General features: G+C 36.9%; 1 protein-coding gene across 4 annotated transcripts; it reads right to left on the reverse strand.

The window, feature by feature from the left end:
* LOC118282115 (protein decapentaplegic) lies at nt 1-23455 on the reverse strand. Of its 4 annotated transcripts, none has more exons than XM_035603043.2 (2): nt 22880-23455; nt 1-1288 (listed from the first exon to the last, which is right to left on the reverse strand). In XM_035603043.2, exon 2 carries the CDS (start codon nt 1269-1271, stop codon nt 165-167), a length of 1107 nt encoding a protein of 368 aa, XP_035458936.1. In that variant the 5' UTR covers nt 1272-1288; nt 22880-23455; the 3' UTR covers nt 1-164. The 4 variants fall into 4 exon arrangements, with proteins under 4 accessions (XP_035458936.1, XP_035458935.1, XP_050561892.1 ...); XM_035603042.2 differs by lacking the exon at nt 22880-23455 and adding an exon at nt 4013-4268; XM_050705935.1 differs by lacking the exon at nt 22880-23455 and adding an exon at nt 3487-3947.
* Nucleotides 23456-24366: the final 911 nt, after the last annotated feature.

The following is a 24366-nucleotide window of genomic DNA, read 5'->3' on the forward strand; positions in this document are numbered from 1 at the left end:
TTCAATTTAAAATTACATCATTTATTACATCTGCATTTTAATAAAATAATAATTACACGAATATATACACAAATAAGTATGTACAATGTTCGAGGCCGTCACTATATGTACACTGGGTCCACGAGTTATCACTAGGTCCGCACTTGGCGTGGGGGGCGCCTTCGTCATCGGCAGCCGCATCCCGTCACCATCATGTCCTGATAGTTTTTGAGCACCACATTATTTAGTTCGTCCATATATAACATGGAAATAGAGGAGAGCTGCGTCGGTACACAGCACGCTTTCGGCACCGCGGCCGGGTTCACTGAGTTCACGAGAGTCTGCACAATGGCGTGGTTCGTGCCGTTCAAATGGTCCGCCAGCGGGAACGGACAGTCACCCTGGCAGTAGTACGCCTCGTACCCATGCGGTGCAACGATCCAGTCGCTCCACCCGACCTCCGCGAAGTCGACGTACAGCGGTCGTCGCTGGCAGATCTCGCGCGCCTCCTTGCGACGATGATGTGCGCGGTGACCCCTCCGCTGTGTCGCCCGCTTGTTGCGCACCAGGCGCGTTTCTCCACTCTCCCGCGCAGCTCGGGCCCGCGCATCCTCCGTGTACAATAGCAGCAATGGTTGCCGCGTATTCCACTCTTCGTCTTCTTCTTCAGCACGTCTCCGCACTCTAACATGAGGTCGTTGAGCGTCCACATTTTGCTCACCTTCTTTTAACACTCGCACTAATAGTCCATGATTATGTTCAGGCTCCTTGAGCCATCGTCGTGCAGCACCGAGCGCGTCTGCAGTGACAGCACCTTTAGCAGCTCTCAGCGGCACTGAGTCAAGCAGCCGCAAGATAGGAGCTGTTTTACCGCGACGGCCCGGTCGAACTACATCGTACAGGAGCAATCGCTGGTCGTCTTCGACTCCGTCGACTCGTTGAAACGTGAGATCTGCTCCTCGAGCGAGTTCATCACTGGGTATTCCGCTCAAGTTGAAATAGAGGCGAAATCTATGCTCGCCGGGAAACCTCGAGTCCAGCTCGGTGGGAGTGTGGTGATAGGAGCGCGCCGTGTTGGCGGCAGCGGCAGGAATGGCGCCGTCTGCCTCATAGAGTAGGCGCATGGCTCGCGGCACCAAAGGCGGCGCGGCGCGGCGCGCTGGCCGGCGCGGAAGGCCCAGCAATGCCAGCAACTGGCGCTCAGCAGCGCCGCGCGTGCGCTCGTCCAGTCCCGCGCACGCGCACAGCGCCACCAGCGCGCACACCACCGCGCATGCGCACGCCCCACGCATAATTCTCCTCGACCCACCTGTAAAGATACAAAAATAATCGTTAGTCCTGATATTCAATAAACTTCAATAATAAATCGTTATTGCTTATACGAATAAAAAGTACGCAGCGATTAAACTAGTAAAGGGTTTCGCAAATTAATCCTAACTATAATTTTATTTTTTTTGCAAAAATGCTTAAATTAAATAATTTTATATTACTATACGTTTTACTCCATGCAAGATTTACCATTACAATTTTAGAATAAAAATAAATATTTTTTCAAGTGCCCGACTCTTACTGACTAAAACCACCCCTTTCCTATTCCTGCTTTTAGAGACGGTGCCCCAGTAACCCTCTAAGCAGTACGCAACTTCAATCAAAATATAATAAAATGGCCTTAAAAAGCACTGATATAATTAAAAACGATTTAACTGAAACTAAGTTATTAGCGGAAAGACCTTGCGATGTTAAAGTACGAACGTAGATTTGTTATTGCGTCAAGTCAAACGTTAAGCCGACGGCTGTTCACCGGGACCTAAGGTTTATCGAAGCAGATCAACACAAATAATCCGATTGAGTAAGAATTTCCAATGAACATATAACACAGATGCATTTTACTAGTAATTGGTTGGTCAACAAAGACTGACACTGTGTCCAACCGGCAGTCGTTTTATCTCTAGGTGTATTTCTAATGAATGCACTAACATACATTGTAATATACTCATGCATATTTAATTCAATTGAGTAGTACATGTACCGGTCAACATGTATAAGTGGAGAGGCGAGTTTCGAACCTCTTGTCACATTTAAGTAAAACTGTACAAGCTTATGTACTTCTAGTACCTACCATAAGAGAACACCATCGGTTTTAAAGTCTTCCGTTTTTATTCAAACGTTGTTTTCGCTTGATGTTAATAAACATCGGTTAAATCACTAACTGTACACTTTTAATTGAGAATAATTTGCTTATATTTCGTTGAGCAATTAATAATTAATTAGAGAGATTGAGTAAACTAATGCTTGTGACGCGAGTGGTACATTGAGTAGGAATGAGATGGAGCCGCACGTCTCCGACTGAAGGTAAACGATGACTGATAGTGGTCAGTGATGATGACTATTTTTATTTGAGATCTAGGACACGCCCCCCGGGCGATGATGGACCAACCTCAAAGGTCAAATACCTTGCTTATCATAGAAATCGTTCCGTCATTTTCATTGTGAAATCCTTAACACATTTTGGATTTTGTTGTGTTTTGAGAGTGGGCTGTTATTGAAATTTCTTTTTGATCTTATTATTAACACCATTTTCCTAAAAAAATTATAAATATCTACATGAGTATTTTGATGAAACACCGCTTTTTGAAATTGTCAAGTGTATTTTTTACTACACTGCAAAATGAACCGCTTTAGAGTTTACGTTGCCAACGGCAGAATAAAAATAGTTTTGCACAATCAATAAATTTAAATTTAAATAATAAGAACTGAAAAAAATGTTTATGAATATATTAAAGGCTATATTTATACTTAGGTGCGTGCGTATAATATACGGATATTTACTTTATCTAACAAGCTCTTATATACTGCGTGCCTCAGTAAAGTAAGAATTAGCAAGTTAACAAAATATCTTCAATAAAGCAATTTTCGCACCACCTCGCCAAACCACAACACAGCTGTTTATAATCTTATCTGTATGTTTGTTTACTCTTTCGGAATTTCCCTGTAATTGTTTACAAGAATGTTTTCGTCCGAGTAATTTATAAGCGAATAATTGTTAACACTGAGAGAAACCAGAGATGCTCGAACGCACTGAGATACACCATGTGTACCAGTATTTGCGATAATCCGATACAATCTTCTTATGTAAAGATTACAAGAGAATATCCGGAGTTAACCCAGTTTTTCCCCAAGTATATATTACACAGGTATGTCATTCAAAATATGCAGATGTGTTGATTAATTTACTAACGAAGTGACATCTCTACGGCGTAGCAAGTGGAGGGGATTATCAAAATACAAGTGACCATGTGACGCGATACATTTAAATGTAGATGAGTTACAACGTCTGCAAAAAGTAAATATCAATGAAATCCTACTATTACACTGGTTATTACTTTGTTTTCTTATCTAAAACACCAATTCACTATCACTGTTTAACGTCGCTCTGTGTTTATTACAAGCTGAGAAAAATAAAATAGAAAAATATGTTGCTTATAATGCATGTTTGACGATACACACCATATTGAAATGAAGAGAAACCAAATTCACATGTCATGTAACACAAACACCCAATATAAACATGCTTATATCGCTCAAGCACTTTCCAAAAGCGTTCAGTAAAAGACATCAACGGGATGCGTTTCGTGCTGCTACGAGTAACTGTACGCGCTGTTTAGTTTGCTTGACATTATTTAATCACGATTGTTTAGCTCAAACTAATCTTATTGACTCTAGTCATGTCCACCTAACCACATGCGAAACTCAAGTATGTAATAATTCGATTGGCAGCGTAACTTGAATCCAAAAATACAACAAAACAAACAGTACACAATTGTATGAAATAAAATAACTTTTTGTCAAAGTATTAAAGATCACGAAATTACTGGCTGATCTGGAAAAATATATTAACGTCACCGAATTTATATGTTTTTGTTATAATGTTTTGATCGTTCTAGCGCGGTCGACCGGATTGCGGCGTACGTATTTCGAAAATAATGCGGTCAAACCGGCCGCGGGCGCACGACCGCTCGCCTCTCTCACTCACCCGAAATTTTAACGCATCCAACGTCGACGGGTACGCAAAATCCGCGATATCCTCGAACAAACGCACAGTCAACGTTTGGGAAACAGATGGAGTGGCACTCGTTCACGACCGAACCGATGGCACATAACAGCGGAGTCTGGTAACATCACTGTGTCGGGCAGGCGCGCGGGAGTGGTCGCGCGCTCGTGCGTGCGGAGCTGAAGTGTTGCGCATCGCGTGCTCGCGGCGCTGCGCTCGCGGCCCGAATGAGTGCCAGGCGCGGCAGACGCGGCGGCGTCGTCCACGGACCCCGCGCCTGCGCCGCCGCGCGGGCGTGCCCGCCCCGCCCCCCGGCCCTTGCACACCGCCCCGCCCCTCCGACAAGATGCCTGCCACACTCCGGGAACAACCCTCACCACACCACTAGCTACCACCACCACCATCAATACCCACACTAACATCTAAATTCACCAATTCCTGATCGACACGTCAGTGCTGTTCATTTTACAGAAAATTGCTTTTTTTTACTAAATCTAAATACTTAATGTAGCTTCTTATAAAAACGTAATTTCAAATTTCTCTAGTGAACTGGCAAAATGCATTACGTCCACTTACATTATTTGCTAAGTCTGAATGGTAAACCGCAGAATCCACACTTACCACACCGTGACACTTAACTTTTGTCGTCAGTTGGAAATGAGTAGGTATTTAGGAACCTTCATAAAAAATTCGAGAAAGACTACATACCTACATCATAGGTCAACTTGAACGAGAGTGAACAGTCTACCGAACTATAAAGATAATCTATTTTTGTTTATTTTGGGCCGGCCGCTACGGCGCTACGAATGCTACGCGGCGGTAGTTTCGGGAAAAATCACGAAATTTCCGATATGAACCGAGATAAACATTACTTTTAGTTCTGCTATTATATACAATAATGATTTATCTAAATTATTGATCTAATATTAGTCACAGTTATGGATTTGTTAATGGCAGTGTCGAAGAATAAGGTTCGTAGCCGCTTTAAACTACAAAACAAAGCTCAAAAATCCACCGTTAGGACGATAACACATTCTTTCAAAAGTTCCTATACAACTGTCAAGTCAGTGTAATTTTTCGAGTCCAAACAAAAGCGTTAGTCACTCACCAAACCGAGTCCCAGTGATAAGAAGTGACAACAGAGTTTATCATTTACGATGCGCTTCCTCTAATACCTTGCTTGTAGTCTTTTTCACGTATTTCAGATAATGGGTGATGTGTAGTTGTTTTTATAGGTTTCTCTTATACAGGACGCAGCTGCCACAAAAGTTATAACAATGAGATGTGATTGAGTAAATATTGCGAAGATAAAAGTGAAGCAGCGTGTCTGTCCGATGAGTGTGTCGCGAACAATGATGGGTGATGTGTTTCAGGTGGCATGTTGACCCACGTGCCCTCACAGATGTACATCTCAATACTATTTTTATGAAACAGGTGTAACATTAACACAGTTATGTTTGATATCTTACGTAAGAGAGTGTGATAGGTCAAGTTTTTCTGGGCACATTTATTGCGCTAATATATTTTATGAAACGGACAGTGCGATCCGTATCGCCGACTTGTTGGGACATGATATAGGAACGACGTAAAGGTATTTTATACTTTAAATAACTAAAAAGCTATTACAAATTATAAATACTTCCATTCGTAATTTATTTATACTTTTTATGCCACAGCCATAATTGCATTTCCAATTTATACTTAGTTCAATGCAGGCTTACTGCCATGGGCATTCGTCTACTTTTAGCTTTGAATAAGAAGTCTAGGTTTACTTTAATATCGAAATATTTTATGGCCAGAGGTATTATTATACCTATTAAAAACGTGTTTGTTTGAAGAACGCAAGCAACAAATCTATGAGAAGTATACTTTATAAAACGTACTATATCTATTTCTTGACACTTGTTTGGTAACATTGAACTGTTAGCAAATTATTTATTTGTCTAGAGCAATCAAATGCTGGCGAATTACGAGCTATAAAACTACAATTAGCGCCAAATGTAAATTCACACTTTAGCCAGTCAATTATTTGATCAGTGGAGATAAACCGAATATCAAACAAACTTCACGTTCATTACCGTTACATTTATATGGAAGCCTTCCCGTCGCCCGCGCCTGCGCAAACTCGTTACATAATTCATGCTCGGTTTTAAAAAATCGTAACATAAATTATATGCAGTATTTTCTTTCTAGATTCTCATCGAAAAATTAAATAAATATAAATCTAAAGTCCATTAAACTGCTCTACTAAAAAGTTCAGAACAGTTTCGGAGTTGTTATAGCCGTCGTAATAAATCGTATAGAAACTTAAAAATACCGGTACAATGCGGTTTTATAGAAGATAATAAACCTCAATTATTATTAAGTATGAGCGTTCATAAATACGAGCTAACCGCAATAATTATTGTGAGCATGAAATTCGGCAACTTATTGAGTGCTACCGGGCACCGCGAGTGGCGCGCGGCCTGCTACCGGAGTTGCGCCTGCGCCGTTACGCGCAAATAACTAATGCTCTGTCGGCTATGCTCTTTTTTTGGCGCGTGTCTCTTGGAGCCGTTATATGAGGTATTTTGACGGTAGCGAAAGTTAGAATCACTTTATACCAGTTTTTATTCGGAAGATATAGAATAATAATTGATATTAAATCTATCGCCTCGACGTATGCCGTTGGATTTGAAACATTGCCAACATCAAGTTTGCTTTAGCAAAGTTTGGCTTCAAACTTGTTGAGAATTCTTGCTTTGTTAGCATAATATTATACGGAATGATTAATAGAGCTCGTATTTAATCATTTGTCAACCTGTTTGAACTTTACATCGGTTTTACAAATGAATAAATACGTGGAGAGTCAAATGTCTACCAATAAAATTATGTCTACTGGTTTTGTGCCTCAATACTGATCGCTGTGATTTACTTAAAAGACTTTCTGTGATGATTTAATATTATGACATCGTGTTTAACCTACAAATAGTGTTGGTTTGAGATGAAAAACTGTTTTATAGGATTCACCTGGCAAATGGTAATATAAGGACAGGTTCTGATGAACAAGACAAGTAATCGATAAGGGAAATTCTCTCACTACGTTTTTTTCGTTTCCAAAAATAAGTATGTAGGATCGATCCCTACCATATAAACGTTCATCTAGCTATTGACCTCATTCGTTTTCTACCCACCATTTTATGTTTAGCAAAGTCAATACTCTTTAGAGTCCTGATGGAAATCTTTCGTCCTAATTCTCTTTTCTGTCTCCAAGATAGGTGAGTCTGCCTGAAATTTTCATATTGCCCAAAGATGACCATTTTCTCTAAGATGCTAATTCAAATAGCGAACCAAATTGGGTATCGTACATAGTATCATAATCAAATTTGCCTGCCTTTTTATACACATTTCACACGTGGAAGGTAAAAAAAATGTCTTTTTCATCTTATTTCCCCTACATCCTTTTAACCGTACATCAGGAGAAATGTACCTAACTAGAGAACCTAAACTCTGTATATATTTACTAGCTGGTTCCAAATTCCTTCTGATTCCGCCATCAGCCAGGTTTCACAATGATATACAGCAATTTAAAGTGCGTGTAATTCAGATTCTTATATTTTATTGCATAGTACGTTAAGTACATGTCAACTTAATAAAAGCGTGTACATGTCAACTTAATAAAAGGACAATTTTGTGCTATTTTATCAGTTTAAAATACTGCAAACATCTATATAAGCTTCGAGGAATGTCACAGCGCAATGTGCAATACAAACGAGCTTAACCGCGAGAGGGAAGGACAGCATGGTTTTGTCCACTGCCCACATATCAGCTATTCTTACTATTGATTACTATCAAAGTAAGTTTAAATCACGTTTTACGATAACGAAGTATGCCAGCGGTGTGGACGGAGCCACGCCGTCTGACTCCCACGGGCGGCCGCGTCCTGCTGTTGACTCACCAATTCTCGGCTTCATGTACGTAATTAGTCCATTAGCACGCACGCACCGCTCAAATGCTCAATTAGATCAACGACCGTCGGGAATAGCTGGGCAGATTACGTTCCTCCTTGTTTCAATGATACCCAGGATAAAATGCCCGCAGTAATTGACAGTTCTCCTGTCTAGCGCTCTTCAAGATTGGATTAAAGGAAATTAACACTGACTCGACAGTTCGTGTTTTACTTTTTGTGTGTTTTTTACAAGGGTTATGACAATGTTAATTGGTGGCAACCGCTTTTAACACGAACTTAATAGAGTTATAAGATAGTGGATACTTCTGGTAAATGGTGTTCTCCGGTGCACTACTATCTAGATGCTAGTTTTAATGAGAATATCGTTTGCAGTTCTTGAAATTAACTCATGTTTCGCTAGTCATCGCCCACGCAAGAAATAATCTATTTTTTTACGTAACACTCGATAGATTTAAATTAGAAATGTAGAACATATAAACAGATAATGTTTAGATATCGATATCTTACCAATGCAAACAGTACCAGTTCATAAGACTGAGAATAATTAATACATTTATTTAGTAGTCTGTTTGGCATGGTTTCTGGTTTTCTCTGCGTTTTATCTTATTGAAGAATCACATATAGAAGATAGATAGATACCTGACTAATCTCTTAATGGGTGCGTGTGTTAACAAGCAATATTTAGTTAGCACAAGCTACAAGTATGAAATAACCGAAGATATGCGAAAAACTAAGTTGATGATATAATTAAATCCTAAATTGGCTTGGTACAATTTTCCATGATAGCGGTAAGCATGAAAGCGATTTGTTATAAGTTACTTTTCTATTCTAAGTCATCCATTCGTTTGGTAGACGTAACTAAGACGTATATCTATATACATATAATAAAATCGTAGAAAAGTGCTGTCTGTACATTGAAAATAAAAATAAAAAAAATAGCAGGGGTTATTGTTATGTCGATGTCGAACCCAAAAATGTAATTAACTTTTTTTTTGTCTGTTTGTCTGTTCGTCTGTGCGCGCTAATCTCAGAAACGGCTGATCCGAGTTGGATGCGGTTTTCACAAATATATTGTGGGATGCTTAAATTTACATTTAGTGTTTGTTTCATGTCAATCGGTTCATAAATAAAAAAGTTATGTCAAATTAAAGAATCACGTCGAACATTCTATGCTTATACCATTAATCTCCTCAACTATTTGACGGATTTGGTTGAAATTTGGTACAGATATAGTTTAGAACCTTAGAAAGGACATAGATATATTTTTATTTCAAAAATCAAAAAATAAAAATAAGAAATAAATTATTTATAAATAATTCTATGTCGATCGTTACACGACTTCGGTTCATGTTATTGTTTTAATTCATCGAAAAAAGTAAATAAATAGTAAAAAGGTATGAAAAAAATAATATCAATATAATAAAACATTTAGTACAAAGAAAATGCTCTAACGGAGTATAGATAATTCTATGTCGATCGTTACACGACTTCGGTTCATGTTATTGTTTTAATTCATCGAAAAAAGTAAATAAATAGTAAAAAGGTATGAAAAAAATAATATCAATATAATTAAACTTTTAGTACAAAGAAAATGCCCGAACGGAGTATAAATAAATAATCCAAGTTGTCTTTATCCTCGATAGATCGAAATAGATCGCGCTATGGTTTCGTTACATTCATTTGGTTGGGTATCGGCCGAGCGCTTCGGTACTATCGTAGAAAAAGTGTATTATCAGTCGTATGATTATTTGTCTGTAGTGGTCCTGCTGTTTCGTATATTCTAAATTGGTTTCGTTGTATTTGTCAATTAATAAGTTTATTTGTTGGGTTTTCCTGGTTTTCTGGTTAAACTATTTAACGTAGGTTTAGTTTGATATCGATTATTAGTAGTTACTGTAGTTAGTTTTTTTAATAAAATTGTAAGTCTAATTTTTTTTTTAATTAGATTAGATTTAAGTCGTTTCTTTTAAATTATTTAGTTTAAGCTTGGTTATTATAGCATAGAGGATAGGTTGTAATATAGTTTCTTTTTTAATTGTTATAAATTCGTAATTCGTAGCTTTCTTTAGTTTTAAGTTAGTTTAAGTCCGTTTTTAAACTATTTTTTCAATGCCCTAAGTGAGTATACATCTATTAAATTCAAACGCAGAGCTCATTATGTTGATTTTTGAAGAGTTCCCTGGAATATCTTCCACATCTCATTTTTGAAGAGATCCCGCGAGATCGGGAACTATGTGGTTAAAACCAAAAATTTGCCGGAAGTCACTATTCCACGCGAACGAAGTCGCGGGCAAAAGCTAGTAATACAATATAACTTAGAAAGTTAGTAAAGATATGAATAATAATAGTTAAGTCCTCTAGTACTAAACTATACTTATAACAGGTAAGCAATAAAATCTAACTTAGTCACAAGCGAAGCTTTCAATAACTTACTGTCAAACCGAACTATATCAATTCATGTACTTTATCGATATCTCTATTCAGTATTATAATATCGAATAATGTATACTTTATGTCGATACTCGTATATATCGATAAACCTAGTTATTTGAAATAAGTTCCACCGTACCACGACATGAACATGTTTTTGCAATTTGCTAAGAGAAATAATTTCTAGTCTCGTAAAGTCCAGTTACTGTTACAATGTTGCATGAAAGTTTCGGGTTGCATTGCCAGAATTGGATATAATTATATTGCCACTGCCATTAAATCGAGTATTCATTTAGTAAGAAAGGTTGATTGATTCCTGGAATCATCATGAGATGGTTTGAGTATTTTGAGGAGTATTTAGTAACTGTTGTGGTCATAAGTTCAACAGCCTCGCAATAGAATTCGAGATCATTATCTTTAGAATATGATTTTCAAAATTTTGGTTCTGGTTTATGTTTAATGAATTTTAATAAAGGTGGTACTCGCTGTTGCTGTCGGCTTCGCTTGCGTGGATTACGGATTATGTGACTAATAAAAGTAGCCTAAGTTACTCCTTAGTACATCAGGTAATAAAAATCATGTCAATATCGGTCCAGCTATTTCAGAGATTAGCTAGAACAAACAGACAAAGAAATAAAAATTGGAAAAATTTTTTTTTCTGTATATGCATATTCATATGTAGTAAAAAGCGGTTTCAATATTAAAAACAGACACTCCAATTTTATTTTAAGATAACTTAGGTATGCCATATTTTGTTTTCTACTACCATTAAGTATATACACATTCAATTACAAAATTACAATAGTACTAGTTCAAACTACTAACTGCTAATTCAGGATCGAAATTTTTTTTTTTCTCACGACAAAGTCAAATAATATAAAAAATATTTTTAAATGATTGCCTAATTCTAATGGACTGTCTAACTAAACAACTGATCACGTACTTTTGTGGGAACCCAATCCTTTTGAGTATTCATTGTTAGAAATATGAACGTTACAGGTAATTTGACATTTCACATGAAAAAGCCAACGCGTGTGAGCAAAATTATGTTCAATACTATATACTACCATATACATATATGGCTTTCACACAAATTTAATTATTATTGTAACTTACTGAGAAACTTAAACTAAGTGTTTAAATAGGGTACTTTGTACTTTGACTATTTTTGCAATAAATAACACATGCAAAAGTACCTACTGACGTGGGAGTCACAACATTAAGTAGTTCCCAAAACGAGTTCGCCCGCTTTTACCTAAAATCTGCTTTGTCTGCTCATTTTCACACGATCCTGGTCGAAATATGGCTATGCGTAATACAATATCAACTCCTTAAACAAATTGTAAAAAGTTTATGACATAAATGTACCACAAAAATATAATTCTACGCAATTTCTACGATTGTTTTTCTGTATTTGAATATAAAAGATAGACACAATATTATGTTATGATAATAAAATCAAAAGTTCAACTGTCCCTGAAATTAATTTTGCAAATATAATCTGTTTTAATTGGGTATTATAGAGCTAATTAGCCATTTATTAGTTCTTGAACATCGCCCCTACTGTGTAGTCTGTAATAATGGACTTTAAATGTATCTATTATCAAGATTAGCTTTCAAACGATTTTTTCTCGCACCGCGCCGGTGTCGGTAGCCAGTTTCGGAAAGCTAATTTAATTCATACAGATCTTGTTTCAAATAAAATGGCGTCATAGTAGTAAATAATTTATTTATCTTTTGTGCGCTTAATTCCTTGTAGTTTGGTGATGGTAGAGTACAATTCGCACGCTTCTCATACATGAGGGTGCAAGTTCGAAACATAAAAACGACACGTTCTAATGTGACTTTTTATGAGATATATTATATGTACTTTCTAAGATTATTTAGACACCGGTGACGGGTGACGGAAGCTGAAGGGAAACATCATGAGGAAACCTGGGCTTATAGGTTCTAATTATAAATTTGTAATCGTCAACTTGCATTGAGCAAGCGTGGTGATTAATCCTGAAACCTTCTCCGTGCAAGAAGTGGCCTTTGGTCAGCAGTGGCCATTTATAGACTGTTGATGATGTGACAGAATATGTTTATAAGAAACAATTAAGGGACCTGAGGACTTCGATCGACATTGGTATTATGAAATTTCGTACTCTTTACTTGCAACACTAGCGTCCATTGCATCTGTATTGCGTGGATATTGAATGAACTAAATGATTTGTCTTTATATTCCGTACTTTGAATGCTATTTTATTTAACACTAAAGACTGGGGTTGTATAGTTTTGACATTGAATAATTATTGAGATTTTATTGGATTGAAATTGCATGACATTGGATTAACATTGAGATTAGTTTCAAGAGTGATGATAAAACGGAACTTTTTACATTGCTATCTCCAATCTGTCCGCCAATCGTGGAGATTACAATAAAGAGGAGGCCCATAGTTCAGTTGACAGCCACGGGCATTTGATTAAGCTTGTAGAAGCCTAATATATCTTGATTAAGTATATTCATTTATAGATTTATGTCATCAAAATTCAAACTACCTATTCACGTGAGTAATTTTTTTAAACGGCTTATTTGCATTAAAAAGTAATTGTTTATAAAGTAAAATTCAACTTGTTTATTAATATCACCTCTGTTTTAAAGACACGACTAATTAATTTACTAAATGTGACTTCTGACCACACACGACACTCATATAATAGGTACTACGTATTATTAAAAATACATAAAACCTATATGTACATACCTACATATGTACATATAGGTTTTACCTACGTATGTACATATAGGTTTTAAGTATTTTTCTTGCATAATTAAGTTACTGTTTATGGCTTAATTAACACGCCGAAGACTTTTAACGGGCTGCCGAGGCTCCAGGTCAAAGCAGGAGTGAGTCCTTTAAGTGCAGACGGTGGCCATCGGGGAGGTTTTAGTGAGGTAAAAATCCAACACTCTCCAGCTTTTCCCTAAAAAGCCAGGCGCCTGACACCCTCTCGCTTCAACCAGCGGCGGGAGGAGCCATTAACTGATTTTTGCCCATTATTACCTATTCCATTAATCGTTTAATTATATTTTATTGCACTAAATATTATAAATGTGAAAGTTCGTTTTTGGGATGTTTGCCCGTCAAACACGCTGAAACTACTTAACGTATTTGGATGAAATTTGATATTCAGACAGTATATGAACTGACTTGGGTGATAGGATACTTTTTATCCAGCCGGAACGCGAGCAAAGCTGCTGGCAGAAGTTAATAGGAAAATAAAAATATTACCCATATATACGTATTCAGATGTTCAAAGAATAAAGATTACCTACTTTGCAGTACCCAATTACACCAATTAACATTTCTAAGAACTTGCCATTGACATAATTAAGGTGATGATATAATATTCAAGATTAGGTGTCCATCGGGGGCCCTTGTTGAATTCAATATGATGTATAACTTCACAAAGAATAAGCAATAGCCCAAAATAAGTAGATGTCAAAATTGAGAATGGTGTTTGAGCGACTAGTTACTGGACGGGTTGGAATTCAATTCCAACGTGAAACAAATAACTAAAATATCCAATACTTAAAAATAGATACAGTAATATGCAATTACACACGTTGTCACAGGTCTTGCTGTGATGTGTAGAGAAATGAAGTACTTACCGCCATACTCAGAGTCATTTAATGGTTACTTAACCTTAGCAATAAAAAAATCGTTACTCAGTAATAATTTAAGTAATCATTAAATGTCTCTGAGTACGACAGTCAGTATTTGTAAACAAATATCTATGATACAGTAGAAAATCAAGGAGTGCATTACCATTTTTAAAAATGAAATTAAAGTAAGTATAAATGTATCTACATAATTTAAAATCGCTTACCGTGCAATATTAGCTTTCTATAGAATTACAGGTATCTAATTAAGGATCAGGTAAATTTCCAAAGAAGGCATTGTTTTAATAAATTGTTTAACAATACAATGCCAAAGATTGGAATGTTTCCTTGCATACATTTAGCTGTCGCAGATACAAATAATTACACTTAATTGTATAAATTCTTTGTAAATAGGTACTCATGTGTACAGACAGTCAGATATCAAAGTATACCAATCTGTCAAAGTCTTCCAATACGTTTTCAACTTTATTTCAAAAGGATACAGTTCATAATCTATTAAGCATTTTCACTGATACATACTAAAAGTCAAAATTCAATTCTGCTTACAAGTAAAACTTTGCTTTTCGTACTGAGGTTCTATTAGTGTCATACGAAACACGTGCGGTCGTAAGATGCAGTATGTAAGGAGTGCAACATTGTACGCAGGCGCGGATAGCCCGTGTCGTCTTTAGCACCATACATTTGACCTCAGTTGACTCTTATAGTGCCCGCGCCACATAACACGGCCCATACTACTATATCACTACTCTGAGATCATAGATTCCTTAAAGAAAATCATCGCAGACCCAATTAGGTGGTACTATTAATACTAAATACTATTTTTCCTTCTAATCACTCACAACAAACGTGACGGCTGATAAGATATATAGAATATTCTACAGATTTAAAAAAAAGGTATACTTAGTCTGAATGGCAGGGGACATCCATATTGTCAAGTGATAATGCGTCTAACCCATCTCAACCTTGAAGAACTCGTTATGCTAAAACATAATAATATCATGACCGAAAATAAAACTTAATCCATTCAGAGATCGATATTGAGAAATTTGAAATTAACCGCTAATGTCATACTAGATAAGTTTTATGATTGTTTGAAATAATACAGTCTGGTAGTCGTCGTAGTAAAATAAAAATACTAATTTGACACGTTAAGGAAATCTAAACACACAAAAACAGGCAATAATATTCGTGAATTATGATTATTAATATGTTAATTCAATATTATTAGTGAATCAGGTAATTAGGTAACGTTCTACGAAAAACCACTACGTAGTAAACTTTCCCAGAGTGTGTTTAGTATCATAATCAATAAACATACAAAATTACTCATTTCTGTTTTGTTTAAATAACATCGAAAATTGTGGTGAATAATTTAATAATAAAATAGTTATTCATGTCTACATACTCGTAGGTACATGATATCTACCTACTATTAAAAAGTGTGTGACGTGTTCGAAATTTAATTTAACGCTCATTGAAAATTTTATCTGTGAACAATATGTGTATGCAATAGAACTGTCCGAATTTAAAAATAAATTATTGTTTTTTTTATAATAGGTCGACAGATAACATTGATACTACTGTGCACAAACTTTGACATTTAAGTTCTGTACATTACCGTTGCAAATGATATGCTAAATTTTTCCTCAGGTGTTGTGTTTTCTGTATCTGTTTGGCTTATTTAGAGAACAATAAAATAAATTGTTTATTAACATTTCCTTCGTTGTGCTAATTTAAATATCTTAATTTTGTCAAGGATCAATTTGTGTGAACTGGTATATTTTGCTTATATCAAACATCTTTTTATAACTTGGTCAAGAATCTGGTGGAAACGCAAATAATTTTATCTCTTAGTTCATTTATAAATTAGGTAAGTAATGGGTAACATAACAAAACTCTTATAAGATCTCAATACTAATTATAAGAATGAAGAATACCAGACCAATATATCTCATTAGAAGAAGCTCTCTACAAAAGCTTAAGGTGGAATTATTTACTGGTTCCAATTTGTAAACTTATTAAATACAAATACGAATAGAAGACCTACATACATTGTATAACAAAGTGTTGTAACTCAACGTGCTCGATTACTTGTGCTCTAATTCATACGGTAATCTGTATCAACAATAGCAAGTACGAACGGTATCACATAATGACGAAAACATGTACCGTACGCAGGGACAGGTTGGTTCCGCACACTGTACAACATACAGGATGAGACATAAATGAAGCTATTGCAAAAACCACTACCGAACACACCTCTAAAGTTAAAGTAAACACCCGTAAACCAGACCCGGTAAGGTAGTAAAACCTTATAACCCATCAAGCTAATGAAAATAAGATTTCTCTATATTGATCGACAGGACGCGAGGATTGCAATTTTCACGTTTACTTGTTTAACTCTTGTTTAATAGAGTTACTTCTCTATCACTTGCTTTCTAATTATGTAACGGGCAAACGAAATCGTAGCGTTTCGACGGCCTTAATAGTTTTAATTGTGAAACCATGAGACTTTATCATTTATTTAAATTATGTGGTTGAATCGAACGGTGGCTTGAGTCTATAGGACCGGTTCGCGCACAAATGAGTATGGCACACACACACTCGCCTGCTCGCTGTTGCTACACAGCCGAGGTCCAAACCTGCCTCCTAAGAACCTGCGTGGATCTGTCTTGCTGAGACAAAGCCTGCGAAGGGCTTCTAACTACTCCACGTCAACGAGTTGACACCTAACGCTCCATATCCAAATAATTGTTTCATTTTTGTTTTGGTCATAACCGCTAAGTTGTAGCGGTTAAATTATGACAGAATTATAACTCCTATTACAACAAACAAACAAATCGTTGTTCCTTGTAAAGTTACATAGGTACAAAACGGTGTATAATTACCCATTGTTCAGAATAATAATGTCGGTAAACACACAGGTATATTGTAGGCACAATTAATTAGCCTGCGTAAAAGAGGAGGCGTCAATGTGACTGCCGAAGCGTGGACGTGAAGGCCTTCTGGTCTCCATGCTCTGGTGCCCACCAATCCTACCCCAGCATTCCGTCACTCACAATTACCTACGAGTTATTCACATTTCACAATTTAAAATTGTATCGTAAGTGACCCGGTTGTGGCCACTTTAAGAATTTTGTCGACTTTGAGGCTTTCTTAACTTATAGTTTTTGTTATCACGAACATATTTCTTGTAAAAAGTCATTTAACATGTATTAACCTTGCCTAAGAAAACCCTTTTTTTAAAGAACGTCCAATAGAAAAATAACTGTATAAGAAAGAAAAAAAAAAGGAGTTTGTGCCATTTTTGGCCAGATTCGTGCCATTTATGGCCACGGTCGTGTGCCAGTTCTGGCCATCAAAACATACAATAAAAGTAATCAAAATTTATTAATTAAATTGGACATTTTACAAACAATGGTTTTTATTTAGTTTGGAAAATATGAAATATTATTACTTCACTTGAATTTAACTTACAAATAAAGAGATCAACATTTATATGACGTTGGTAAAAGCTGCAAAGTAAACTGACCTCCCCTTTGTGTGAAGGCAATTTATTGCATCTCTGAAAATTAAAAATATGTATTTGTTGATATGTAAAGCCAAGGAAAAAAAGCCACGATAAAATAAAGGGGAAGAAGTCGGGTTTCTGTGTACATTAGTTTTGGCCAGCCATGTGGCCAAAGATGGAGAAATTCATAATTTTGTCTCCATTAGTGGCCACCTTCTAATAACCGCACTTCAGAAACATACGGCGACAAAATAACTTTAGTTTCACTTAAACAATATATTCTTCATGTAGTATTAACATAAACATCCAAACAATAAGCAAAGATTTAAAAAATAAAAACCAAATCCTCACACGCTCGCCTTAGTCTTTTTGTTAAGATTTTAACAATTTCACCCTCAACTAAAAAGAATGACTTGTTGCATCGAAGTGAAGTTTGACACATCAAAGCTGCCAACGGTATCAGTGTCTCCAATATTCAATATTTTAAATACTGTACATCACAGAGTAATTTATTTGTCCATGCCTTAGTTATAAATATTTGAAGGTCCAAATGGCCACAAAGGGGTCGGTGGCCACAACCGGGTCACTTGCCCTAAATAATAAAGTAAATGTATTAATTCCATTTAACCTATTTCTTTGAAGGAAACTGATTATAAGGAAACTCTGTTGTTAAGCGTTTATCTGAAACAGTGGATCATTAATTGTACGCATGTCTAATACACTTAATACCTAATTTATTTTAGTGTAAACCAAACGCAGTTTTCCTTGAGTATTTCTTTTATTTGCGAAGATAATTACTAACAATTCGATGTTAAATCCTAATAAGTTTACTACTTCCATTTTCTCGAAACGTGCATGGTTCTCATAGAACAACCAAAGTAAGAAAATATGGGTAAAACAACCCCTGCTGCTTTTGTGAGTGTCCCATGCATAAGTGCCATCGTATTGATATTTTAGAACTAATTAATAAAAACGTAATATTAAAATATCATATTGGTTCTTACCTATTATATGAGATGCAAGACTTTATTTGCACATATCTACCTACGATTAAGGATCATACATGAATGACCTAATTACACTGAGTAACCTATATACACAAACCATACTCGTAAACAACGGCAATCCTAGGACTTAACTGAAACAAATATGTTCATATTTTTCCTTCCTAGGTATTTATAGCATGACCTAGGATGAATCTGTGATACAATATTGTTGGCAAGTCTCTGTATTCGTTATTTACATATATTTTTTGTATATCGTCACGTCTTTTATTCCCGAAGGGATAGGCAGAGGTGCACATTATGACACGTAATGCCACTGTACAATGTAATGTAGTAAGTCCCATGTAATATGTGATGAGCCTATTGCCATATACCGGGCACAATTCCAGACTCCGTGCTACTACTGAGAAGTTTTCGAAAAACCGAAAAAGGCCGGTAATACTTTGCCCGACACGGGAATCGAACCCGAGACCCCTTGCCGGCAATCGCACTTGCAACTTGGCAAACGACCTATGTATTGATAAAAATATAACGTACTGAAATGTAAGCTCTATGTGACCATCATATCTGGCTTGCAATCAATACCTGTGTAACGCATAGTTATTTCTGTTCATAGAAATAAAATGTACAAATTGCTTTTACTTTCTTCTTAAGTATTTGATATTCAATTGTAGGAAATATTCAATTACATTGAAGGTGTTGATAAGTTTTTAACAAAATTTAAGTCCTTCTAAATAATTGCCCGCTTTTTAAACTAAAATGTTCAGAAGTGTAATGTACCTACCAACATCATCACCAACAACATCCAATAAGTGCCCACAGCTGAGCAAAGAGGCCTCTTCTCCAAGGAGTTACGAGCTCTCCCATGAAGAGCGTATTGTATATTTGATTCTAATTTGCCTGGTTAAATAAATCTTATACTATTATACAAAGCTGAAGAGTTTGTTTGTTTCTTTGAACGCGCTAATCTCCAAAACTACTGGTCCGATTTGAAAAATTGTATAAAATATCACGCTAGAATCAGTCAAGCAGAGCAGGTGAAGCCACGCCGGCGCCGCTGTTGAATACTAGCATAGTTTTAACAAAAAGGTAACATAGTTAACTAAAATTAGGTATAGGTATGTACTCCAGTCTTTCAGGAAAATATACATAAATACCTATCTGCCTACGTGAAGTCAAGTTGCAATGACGTCCATTGATGCGATTGAGCTTGAAATATTAATTAAAGTTATTTTTAGTTAATGTTCGGGAGATAAACTAATTAATACTATGTGAGTTATTTGCCTACGTTAAGTATCAATTTATTTATGTAAATACTAGCTTCTGCCAGCGGCTTCGCCTGCGGTCTCGTGAGATAAAAAAGTTGCAAATTTCATCCCGAGCCCTGCAGCCATTTTGTCGTGTTTGAGTAACAAACATACACACAAACATTCCCATTTACAATATTAGTAGGTAAGATAAGATTTCATCAGATCACCTAGAGACTGGAGTTATATATGCAACGTCACGCCTTTTGTCCCCGAAAGGGTTAGGCAGATGTGCACATTATGGCACGTAATGCCGCTGTACAATGTACACCCACTTTTCACTACTATAAGGGGTGAGCCTAGATACTGGGCACTATTCCAGACTCCGTGCTACCACTGAAAAATTTTTGTAAAACCGAAAAAAAAAGACTGGAGTGAGTAAAATCTATGATCAATCTCTATTTGCGAATCGGATAGGTTTTATAATCCTCAATTAGTTCGGACCTGAATGGTCTTAGTTTTATGTTGATTGTTAAGATTCGTTCAATCAATGAGTAGATTGTAAATACAGACATACTAAATCTCACATAAGAAAACTCATTGAATAGGTAACAGATTAATGCCCAGTATCCAGCATTGCATGTTTTATCTGCCACAAAGATCTAACAAGAGACGTCATCTTTTACAATAATATTCAAACTGTTAATAAAAACATAACATTCACTTGTAGGCACACTTGCACGTGTTTCTAAGGACAATTTATACCTATCCATGCAGTGAGAAGAAGCGTTGAGATGATTGCAGTAGATAATTACACGTCCCAATGTCTCTGAGACAGATGAGAAATTATTGTGTGTTTTATGATATAGCCCATGAGAGTCCACTGCCTCCCAACCCTAAAAAGAGGGGTTTTCCATAAACATTTTACTAAGCTTAGCTGGTTGGATATCGCAGCTTAAAAGTTTTATCAAGTTTACCAGACAATGCTACTGTCCGGTCTCTGTCATAAAATTAGTCTATTAGCCAAATCTTATAACACCCGCGGAAAGAGTAGAGGATGTGTATTCTACTCTGTTGCCATCACACGACAAATTGCGTGTTTAACCTATAGTAAAACAGCTATGATAAAGATGAATTCGCATCGAATGACTCCAAAACCAGTTGATGCCACAAACAACCATATAATTCTGCTGATATCATGCACATGTCGTGCAGCGGACATTCCAGAACGCGATACAACCAAAACTAGCGAAGACACTAATTATCTTATTGTGGAAACCCTCGTGTAGTGGAACGGACCTCGTGTGGACTCACTGTGCGTGGGTGTCGGTTAATTACGACAGGCCCCTTATTATTTCATTAGGAAGTTTTATGTTTATATTACATTTCAAAGCAATAAGAGTTTGTGGTTCAGTTACATGCGTAGGCAGATTTCCAGCTGTTTTCTTTAAAAATAAGCGCTGCCGCAAACTAGGATTTTCTCAGTGCCGTGGAAAAAGCTAACTGCATTTGAATAAGATCAATTTTGGTCTCTAACTTGCGAATAAAATATTATAGAGGGTTGGTGGCATCCGTGCACCGCAAAATACCGATTTATAAACGTAAATCGTAGGGGACAATATCCAGAAGAATATATTAAACATTTCCCATAAACACTTTAGCAATCCGAGGAAAAACGTTTGGTGCAAATTGGTCTGTAACAGAACTAACTAATAACTAATTGGGACTTAGCGACTGATCGCTATACCTACTCCATTTAAAAATGATCATGTAAATACAAACAAAACTTTAAATGGAACCATTAATTATTTATATCCCTCATTTTCCTGTTGTGCATGTAAATACTTCATTGAAACTGTATTCTGTATTTACATCTAGTTATGTCCTGTCCACAAACCTGTACTTCCTGTAACTGAGCACATAGCTCAGTAGCTACGTCATACCAAGACCCTCTAATGGCTACTTCACCAAAAACATCACCGGTCATTGGACATTTTGACCTTTTTTCTAAGTGGCATCATCGGGTACAAACACATAGGTAACTGGGCGTATCAGTGCTCTATACAGATTTCGGACCTGCCCTCTTTATCAAAGAGGGTTATCTCCTTGAGAAACTGAATCAACTCCACTGACCTTAGACTGCAGTCATCCGATTCTTTGGGGAGGTACATTCCGTCAGAATAATTAAGTATTTTCCCCCAAAGCTGTTCAGGAGTAAGAAGTCCTTAAATGTTTAATTAAATTAGAAGCTGTGTGATATCTGTGCCTTTAAACCAACGAGGTACCTAGTTAGCGACTGGTAATTTTCACTGTCTGTGATTTAATTGGAACAAGGTAATAATTTACATACTTGTATAAATAACTTGTGTATTATCAATACGACTGGACATTGGATCTTCTCAGAATTTGCGCACATAGGTATACTCTATACGTAATGTTCATATAACGTGTTTAGTTGTTGTGCGGCGAGATGGACTTTATATTCAATACATTGATATGTCTTAACGTTTGTTTTGTTTTGTTCCTTGAATATAGTTATTATTTATTTAAAACAATTGATACCTACTACTAAATTAGTAACAAGAATAATGGATTGACGTCTATTAATGTTGATATGGTTAGTGTCCAATAATAATGTTCTTTAACGCAATTTGCCTCATAGGCTAATCGAGTCAGGTTATGTAGACATAGTACAAGGAATGTACGAGTATGTATCTAAGTCTCTAGCTCTTTAGGTTTATCGAAGATGAAATAATTCGGTTACATTGTTTGACAGCATGTAAGTGGATACCTAAATAAACAAAGTTTATTTACTCCGTTACATGCTTCTAGTACCGTGCTATGCAGGTACTGACATACTGTAGTTACGTGTACAAGCAGGTACCGAACTCCCAACTATCATTAAGGTTTAGGAAGACAGACATTTCACTTCAAGGTGCAGCTGTGAGGTATGCAGGTGTCCAAAGTATCTAACGTGTGTTTTGTTAGTGCTACGTAAATATAGTAAACAGTGTAATTGAATGATGTTGGTGTTGACATACGTAGGTCATCGCACGTCGTGCAGCAGTTGAGCGCGCTGGGGCGGCGGCAGCGGCGGCTCGCAGTCGCCGGCGGCTGCCAGGTCGCGGTGCTCACAACTCAGCCGCGAGGCGCGGGCGCAGATCGAAAGTTCGACGCGAGATCGAGCGCGCATATGTAAATATCGGCACATTTACAAGCGAAAGGGTTCACCAGAGCGGCGCACTAACGCAGCGTTGCGCGGGAACCAGTCCGGTGAGATTCCTACGGCGTTCGATAGAAAAATGTCGAATGAGCTTCGGGTCCATCACTCGGTACGGGTGTGTGGTACGTAACGCGGCCGCCGCTCGACTGCCGCCCTCCTCTCACCGCCACTGCTGGTATATTTATCGCTTAATTATTGAACTCGTCTGTGTAACAATTATGAAGCAGCTCGCCGAGTGGCAGGCTCGCAGCGCTGGCGGAGGGCGCGCGGCGCTACCGCGTCTGCGCTGGCACGTTGCGTCACAACCTCACAGCGCTGCCGCGCCGCCGCCGCACGCGCAGCCTTCAGATTTTATCTCAACAGCCGACAGCCAATCCGCTGCTCACCTGCTATATCATTTAAAACATTAACCTCCAACTTACATCATTTAGCGATATCTTCCTGTCTTCTGTTTCCGCGGTATATTCATCTCAATGTATGAGTAAATAATGCACTAACTAATAATAAAAATAAAACACTTATCATATACCTCGTACTTACCCATGTTCATATTTATTTATATGAGAATTCAGAAAATAAAATAATATCTATGTAGTAAATGAAGGTAGCTAGCTATCACTTATATAACAATCTCATACCACATTTAGTAGGTACCTGAGTAGGTACCTATTTAAAAATAACTGCCTAAATACCTTTGCGTGAAATTAAGGCCTACTCCTAATCAATTTGCCTTAAAGTTATATTTATATAAATCGTGATTGACTATCACCAGCATCTTCAAAGTTTGAATTGTAGGTAAGAACCTAATTAAGCTGGTTAGCTTAAATGGGTTACAAATTAGATGCTAATCAACAGGTACAAATCAAGTAGTACTCAAGGATGAATTTATCACGATACCCCAAACATACATGTTCTTCGAAGTAGTTATACCTACCTTGAATTCGACTCTCGACTGCCGCGTTGATAGAGTAATCAAAACTGTGTCTGCTGGGTAAAAGGTGTAGGATTCGATTCTGAAAATATTTTCGTAATATCACGGAGTTTGAAATCGTATCTGTTATAAGGTGAGGTTAATTGCACCGGATTCAAAAAAATAAGTGTTGGAGGAAAATCTTTAAAAATGGTAAATAGTTCCCTAACTATTTTCTCCGCCTCGAATATGTTGAGATCTGAGCAAATGAGTACTATTTTTTTTTAACACAATACACATGAAACCCAGATCCGAAACAAAATTTGTGGATCACACAAAGAGTTTCTCCGTGCGGGAATCGAACCTGATCAACATTGCACGGCAGTCAGATGTCC

Source organism: Spodoptera frugiperda, chromosome 28 (assembly GCF_023101765.2).
Source record: "Spodoptera frugiperda isolate SF20-4 chromosome 28, AGI-APGP_CSIRO_Sfru_2.0, whole genome shotgun sequence".
Taxonomy (NCBI): Eukaryota; Metazoa; Arthropoda; class Insecta; order Lepidoptera; family Noctuidae; genus Spodoptera; species Spodoptera frugiperda.

Excerpts from the sequence above, each read along its gene's own strand:
- LOC118282115 (XM_050705935.1), bottom strand. The coding sequence starts at position 3,595 with ATGTCTTTTACTGAACGCTTTTGGAAAGTGCTTGAGCGATATAAGCAT. Across the intron at positions 1,289-3,486 it reads TTTCTCTTCATTTCAATATG|GTGGGTCGAGGAGAATTATG; the intron begins GTGTGTATCGTC and ends GTATCTTTACAG.